General features: G+C 37.6%; 2 protein-coding genes across 2 annotated transcripts in view; one reads left to right on the plus strand and one right to left on the minus strand.

Moving 5' to 3' along the window:
- Nucleotides 1-835: 835 nt before the first annotated feature.
- On the minus strand, nucleotides 836-2,792 carry SARC_06126 (hypothetical protein). Its single transcript, XM_014299978.1, has 2 exons — nucleotides 1,179-2,792; nucleotides 836-1,065 (listed from the first exon to the last, which is right to left on the minus strand). The coding sequence occupies exons 1-2, from the start codon at nucleotides 2,702-2,704 to the stop codon at nucleotides 852-854; spliced, it is 1,740 nt and encodes a 579-aa protein (XP_014155453.1). The 5' UTR covers nucleotides 2,705-2,792; the 3' UTR covers nucleotides 836-851.
- A 5,130-nt stretch (nucleotides 2,793-7,922) lies between these two features.
- Nucleotides 7,923-8,069, plus strand: part of SARC_06127 (hypothetical protein) — a gene marked incomplete at both ends in the record, with an annotated part of 3,263 nt that continues 3,116 nt past the window's right edge. The window contains one exon of the mRNA XM_014299979.1: nucleotides 7,923-8,004. Within this exon, the coding sequence (XP_014155454.1) occupies nucleotides 7,923-8,004 (82 nt within the window). The remainder of the gene's footprint in view (nucleotides 8,005-8,069) is intronic.

Consider the following 8,069-nt stretch of genomic DNA (forward strand, 5'->3'; position numbering starts at 1 on the left):
CACACACACACACACACACACACACACACACACACACACACACACACACACACACACACATATATATATATATATATATTGTGTGTTGTCCTCTTGTTTATTTATTACAACCATAGATTCGAGAAAGAATAAGAAAATGCAAGCGAGAAGATGAGAAACACAAGAGCGAACTATCGATACGAAAAATATCAAGAGGAGGCATAGAGACAATCTAAAGTTAACCAATAACTTTCCCTGACAAGTAAAATTCGAATAAGCGCCGCTCGTCTCAAATCTGGTCTTCGTTAAACGTATATACAGAATTGATTACGACTATTATTGGGCAAATAGATACATTTTGTCCTTTGTGCATACAATAATTTGAGATAGAATGAGCAAAAGTAAGCAAGAAGAACCATAACACAAGAGCGAACTGTCGATTGGCAGAGAAATACAACAGGCATAAGTGCAATATTTTATCGTTCTCGGAATATTTTAATAGAAATTTGATATCGTATTAATGTAATGTATTCGCGAAATGTATTTTATAGTAGGCGGAGCTGCGATAGTGGATGGAACAGCTGATAGTAGATTTATAGTAGATGTAGTTACTATTATTGTAGTATCTGGTTGAAGATTGACTTTATATATCAAACTCAGACTGCAACCTTTCATGATTCAACACTTTCACGATCTAACCTCTCTCTTCGGATACTGGACGCTAGGTATGGCTCTCAGTTAAATCGAATGTAAGTACGTAGCCAACAGGTGCGCGGTCTAATAACGAAAAGTATTACAAGCAAGGTTTATTGAAACGGAAAGTCAAAAATTGACAATTTCTCATAATATTTCATCTATTTTATTCAAGATCGTTATTGTGTCATTGTACGAACTGCATTCATGCGCGACAATGATTGTATATTTAGCTTCTTCTCCCCGGTGACCGACTTGATGGACATGTGCAACCCCTTCCTTTTCATGCTCAAACACTTCCTCCGTCGGTAAAAGTACCCACAAGTATTGCAGAGTGTACTTCTTCCCTCGGGTCCCGGACGCCAAGTACAACTCTCAGTTATACCACAGTGCCTATACAACAAAAGATAGCGGAACAGAATTTATACCAGATGGAAATATGCGTTGCGAACCAGAGAACGAACCGTATGAACAGAAAAGGCGAGCAAATCGTTAATAATACTTACAAGCAAGGTCGATCCAAGCGAACAATTGGCGGCCGCTTGTTTGAACAGTTAAGTGACTTCTTCGTGTAGTCACTCTCTTGACCAGACGCCATATCCGGATCCACGACCTTCCACATTTGTGCGTCGTGCTGTTTAGGGCCCCCGCCTTGGCTATCCCGGTTATTCGCGGTATACCCGTTCATCGACGGCCCCTCAACCATACCCGGCTGACTGTTTCCGTTCATGTTGACAGGCGCACGCATTGCACTGGCATGACCACTCATCGCCGGACGCGTAGTCGATGCTTCGCTACAACAGGAACGCGCGCTATGATTCATACTACAGCTATTATAATTATTGATACTATTCCTATTATATGCCATTTGAGGTCGGCAACAAGCACTCTCAGTCGTTACAACCGCTGCGTGGGCATGATGCGGTATCTGACTGTGGCTGTGACCGTGTGTATGTTGCAAACTCTGACCACCCATATTTGACCCACAGAAACCCCAACCCTGTTGTTGGCTGAATTTCGGCGGATCAAAGTGTTGACCACTCCAATTGCTCCCAGTCATGTTAGTAGTATGCTCTATATTGGTGTTATTATGGACCTTATTAGTTCGCTTTTTGGAATTTTGCCGCACCATGCACGGTTGCTGTGAGCCAGTGATGGTTTCATCCTGACGTGGGCACGATTGATGGGTATGTGTCCGGGGAATACCCGTTGGAACGTACCTGTGTCGAACAACACTGTGGTGGCTATTGTTATGGTGATCATCGACTTGCGAATCACATGACTTTCCAAAGCTACTGTCCGGTCCACTAGATCGTCTTGATTGCTGCCCACTGGTGTTCTCACAGTCCACAAACCCGTTTACAGAGGGTTGACAGTCCTCACTTGTGCTCTGATATGCCTCCAGTAGTGCACTCGGGTGATGGCTGTGGTAGCCTCGGGAAGAATGACCGGCTCTGCCATGTTGGTGTCTGACTTGAACAGGCCTGCTCCAGGTCTTTGAATATCTGGCAGACGCAGATCGCTCGAGGTGGTGATTAGTTCCACTATTTGTATCTTGGGCAGCATTATTCATATAGCCAAAACTTGATGCTGCTGTGTCGGAGCAGCTGCCCGGACTTTCAAAATAAGAATGTGACGGATTCTCACTTTCAGCGTAATATTTGGCATCCGTGCTACCACTCGAGCTCTCATTCGAATTGTGATAAGTGAGAGTATCGGAATCAACTCTACTGTCAGTAGATCCCGACGAGTAGCCCGCGTCAGAGCGTACTACGGGGTTACAACTGAAACCAGTCTCACTAACTTCTCTATCCAGGATATGACGAGAGGTATTTCCTGGCATTGCTGGCCGCAAATTATTTGTACCGTCCGCATATGGTTGGAATCTTGTGAACCTTGGGGTACTCTCATCTCTTGAGTCGTGTGAAGAACCGTTTGACCTTGAATCGGTTGACCTTGAATAATCCGACTTTCCTGATCCTTGAAGTATGCTACTAATGGAAAAGGATCCAAACTGGCTTTCAGGTGGCATCGTGTGTTGAAATAGGTTACCGTGTATTTTATAACGCAATTTTTACAAAGAGATACGAACGCGGGCACATATAGGTTGTCTTTCAAGTACATGTTTCATTATGGATTGCCCTACAACCAATTGTTCTGTATATATCCAGTTGACGCGACAATAAAAAGACCCCTTCGTAGAGTGCAACTATTTTACTCGGTATCCCATACGTTTGGCTTTCAATAAAATTGTAAAATGAGTGAGACTGTGAGTGACATACTGAGTAAATAAATGGAACCTATTTTATACCCAGAGTTATCCCATTTCCTCAAATTTTGGACTTTGGCCTATTTGAATGATGTTTCTTTACTCTCATTGTCCAGTGTGAGAATAGTTTGAAACATACAATAAATAGCGCAAGAGGGAGAGTAAAGTATTTAGAATAACCAGCAGCTGTAGTCTGTATCCCCCTGTAGACTTCACTGTGTAGTAAATCGTTTGTCGATTTGTATTTAAAAAAACAAAATAAATGGCCCTCAGCCGCCTCACCAGACAAAAGCCATTTAGGACAACAAAAGTTTGTGTCAAAAAGAATTGGTTTTTTTAAAACAAAACTTGGATTTTGGAGACGGTTTGTATTTAAAAGTATTTATTCTTGTCTTTACTTTTAATTTTTAGACACTCTTCGTTCCAGTTCCGTCGGTCTTTATAGAGTCTGAGAAAAAAGGTCCAAACTCCAGAGTGACAAGGCTCCAGGCAATGCCAATCAGTCTTCGCTCACCCCCAAGAAAAGAGTCGCACTCAGAGTTAAGCGCTCTTATTTTTATATACCTTATGTATAATTTTAATACTTTCTATCCAGTTTTTTGAGCTACTTTTATATACATATATGTTCACTCCATAAAAATAATAGTTTCAATATTTCAATAAATAGTACGATGTACGTATATAAATATGTTGCGGCCTTGTTCTGGAGTGGTCGGTTAATAGACCTACGGAACCCCTTCATTTCACAAAATTCGAAAACTGATAGTGGTATTAAATAAGAAGAGGCGGAGTATATTGGTTTTTATATAAAAACAACAATGAAAGTTGAAAAAATTGATGAGGTACTCTTCAATGTTATTGAACCAGTAATTATAAGCCTAGTAATACTTTTTCAACGCTGTCCATTCAAAATTACATTCCTTTGGCGAATTTCAGCACTCGCAAGAGTCGCAGTCTCACATTTTTTTCTCCTTTTCTACTTGTTTTTGAAGAATGCAACGAATTCTTTCTGTCCCTTTCCATCAGTTTGTTTGTTAAAAAACATATAAATAATAAGGTTTCGATTTGGGGGGTTTATACTTTTTCGTTATATTTGTCAAAAGCTGAGTCCCGATTCCCGAAGTTGTATATATTTATTTGCTTTTTGTGTTGAGAAATAAATACGTTTTGTAACGTATTTTTTTAAGCCTTTTTAGACGTGTGTAAAATATTAATATTTGTTATTTTTATAAAAATAAAAGTTGATTTTCAGATTATGACAAAAAATCGTATGTATTGTTTAAAAAAAAAACAAATACATGTGTATATAATTGGCGGACAAAAAGTACTTTCAAAATATTTGATTTTTTTAAAACAAAACAGCAATATATTAAATAAGTATATGTACATATATACATTTTAAAAATTAAACAATGTATGTACGTATGTGTTTTTAGATTATAAAAGCGAGTAAAAACTACAAAGAACAGGAATTTAAATATATAAAAATTGCGTGACTGAGGGGACAAAACCCCCTAAAAACCCATAGCCTAACCTCATTCAGTTTCCCGGTTTAACCTTTTCAAAATGAATCAATAAACGTTTCCGTTCAACTTTTATTCTGTATATAGCCCTATGAAATTTGAAGTGGTGCAATTTCCAGGCTATTAATTTGTCTTAAAATGACCCACCAATTTTGAGCCCGCCAGTCCACCACTAAAGCCCGCCTCTGTGACCGTTTTAATATTTTCGACTTCGTAAATAAAATAAATATTGTTCGAAAGATATACAATCCTGTTCTTGTTTATTGTTGTACGTTAAAGTTTAAACCATATTTATATGGACTATATTTTCTGTTTTACACCTGGTTCATGGTTAAGATGCCACGTGTAGCCGATCCGGTTAAGGACGCACATTGTGTATCGAGAGCTGAAGGTGGCAAAGAAATAGTACAATGCAATTACTGCGATAAAGATTTCATATATTCAAATGTTAGCCAGCTGAAACTCCATCTCGCCAACGGCCGAACATGTGTTGCGCCAGACTTTATCAGAGAGAAGTATGCCAAGATGCTGGCTGAAGCAAACAACCAGGCGATGGCTCAAATCAAACGGGAAGAGGCAGAACCACCGCCTGTGACATAACAGTTACCTCTGTTTACATGCACCAGATCATTACGTGCCACGCGCAACAATTCACCTTCAGACACTAAACCGACAAACGCAGGTGTTTTTTAATGGATTAAACGAAACTACAACCATACCGACATTACATAGATTTAGGTTAAGTTTAAATATTCTGGTTTGCTATGCGCAAATCCTCGGTCTTTTGTCCAGTTCATATAAACAGCTTCTTCGAAAGTATATTCATCAATACTCAAGGTACGCGAAGTTAGAACTGCAAATACGCATTCATCCACTGGGAATGGCATCACGCAACTTATCAGTAATTTATGCAGTAGCCCGTAGTTATAGTCATGCTTCGGAATCCTTGCTCATAACGATGATATATATCCGCATAAATAGGTCAGGCACCTGTATCTGGGAACTCAATCAAATTGTTCGTACTTTCTTTGTGTTGTACAAACACAATGTGTATAAGTAAGTGGAAGCCGAGCTATTCTGCGTGCATTACTACCGTTAATATCTATAAAAATCACTGTTTTGTATACTAGATATTCATTGGTCGCTATTTGCCATATAGTCCATTTCGTTAGAATTCTGGTTTACATGCTGAGTGCAAATTTGAGAATTTCGTTTTTTATTTTAACCTGTGATTTTTTAACGTTTTCAAAACGAATCAGAATACGTTTCCGGTAAACGTTTATTCTGTACCCCATTAACGGATTGAGCTTAGCCCATAGCCCTATAAATAATATTTACAATTTTTTTTTAATTTCTTTCTATATATATATACCTATGTACCCCCTCTGGTGGATGTAAATAGTCTAGGCACCCCCACCGCTTTCTTGGTACGCTTTCAAGGTCAGAGTTTTATGAAAATGTTTCAAAATTAGGTCGCAAACACTTGCAGGGAGAGTATCGCAAAAATAAGTAATCCAGAGGGGGGAGAGGGGGGGGGGGGGTACGTACGTAATCAGTAGGAACAGAAACAGCGGTTCAATCGCACGAGGTTCTGTTGATCAGATGAATGCTGTGTTTTATTATCAATACTGTATATTTAATTTCATTTATAATGTTTTACTATGTACAGGTTTTACTAAGTACAGACTAGTTACACGTTATACATGTTACTGAGTCATTAATTCTAGAAATCTATCCAGCATCACCAGTATAACATAGTATGTGCATTGTATTTCTGCTACAAGTTTTGTCCATATGCTCAGGCTTCTCTCAAATCGGACCACCGTTGTTTCTCTACAGGAAACTTTGATGTTCTCATTTTAACGGATTATATATATTTATAAACATATTTATAAACAAATTTAAAAATATATAATAATAATAAATATAAATAAATATATACAGATGTATACATATATTATACATACATTCATATTCACGTATATACATATAAATACATATTATACACGCACACACACATATATATATATATTTATATGTATATACATTTATAAATTAATATATATAAATATAAATATATGTATATATATATCTATTTCTATTCATATATGTATTCATATATATATATATGTATAATATATTTATATACATGTAGGTATGTATATATGAATATATATATATATATATATACAAATATATATATATGTGTGTGTGTTTGTGTGTGTGCATATATATATATACACATATAATTTTTTATCAGATTATATCAATAAATATTTGCTATAAATTATAGAATAAGAGGGACATACACGAATTAATACATACATACATTATTAACTTGTATCTCAATCTTGATGCCTCGACTCAAAAAGGCAATAGAGTTGACTTGGTCCTGGGCGCTTTGGCACAGCTGCTGTCCGAGCAGCTGAAGATTCTTTTTGATATCATTATCTGCAGACCAGTCGCTGCCGTGTTCTATCACTACTACTCGTTGTATGAGGCATTCTTCTTAGCGTTTTTAGCGACTGTGCATATTTCTTTCGTCAATTGACTTAATGCATCTTTGGTACCCAAAGGGGCAGTTTATACTTGCAAAATGGACTAGCAGAATATTGAAAGTATGTATGAAGAATTGAACGTTGAAATCGTTCATATTTTCACTCAGTGTCTAATTAATGCTATGTATCATGGTGTGATAGTTCAGGAATACAGTAAATACAGATAAATACACGAGTTCCAAAATCCTGCCCAAGCATGGTGTATTTAAAATAAAAACAACAAACAGAATATAATAAAAATCATGTTCCAAATCCTCGAAATCAGAATGTAGACAAAACGTACCCATATTATAAATACGTATCACCTTTCTGGTTACAGGGGATGTAAAGCTCCGAGGGGGTATATATAAAGCAATACCTTCTTTCTTTTTAATTGGCAATGTGAAAACGTGTGAAAATATTTCTACATATGTACATATTTACACATCATAAAGGTGAGTGGTTCACTGTGCAATATAGTGAAAATAATTCTTCAAATGTACTTATTTACACATCATAACGGAGAGTGGTTGACTGCCAAATGACTGGATTGTGGACTTCTTACGGGGTGACCGTGTGATGACTGCGGGCGTGCGGCCTGAGCCCCTGCGCCTGCGGCCTTTCGCCCTACGGCGACTGATTTATGTGTTTCTGTCATATACTGTGGGCCGGGAACTCGTTGAGTCCCTCTGAAGTGGTGGGCTCATTGTGCTGTTATTTACTATGTCCAATGTACAAATATGTTTAAATTTTTTTTTAACTTCTAAATAAGTAATGTAAATAAATGAGAGTACAGTATGTAAATATATATTTTTTAGGGCTCAAATGGTCGAATCACGGAGAGATACACTTTTTAATGCAGGCTAATAAATATAATACCATAGGCAGATTCAATATTTGTTCACAGATATAGTCGCAACAATGGAGTTGTCAACTGAGGTGCAGCTACTACAAGCCCCTTCATTTCAAATCCTGGAAACACTGCTCTATACCCCGGAATCAGGTGAGTTGGTTGCTTACAATGTCTGTACTTGTGTTCAATCTGCTCTGACGACTGCCAAGGCAACG

This window comes from Sphaeroforma arctica, assembly GCF_001186125.1.
Source record: "Sphaeroforma arctica JP610 unplaced genomic scaffold supercont1.425, whole genome shotgun sequence".
Taxonomy (NCBI): Eukaryota; class Ichthyosporea; order Ichthyophonida; genus Sphaeroforma; species Sphaeroforma arctica.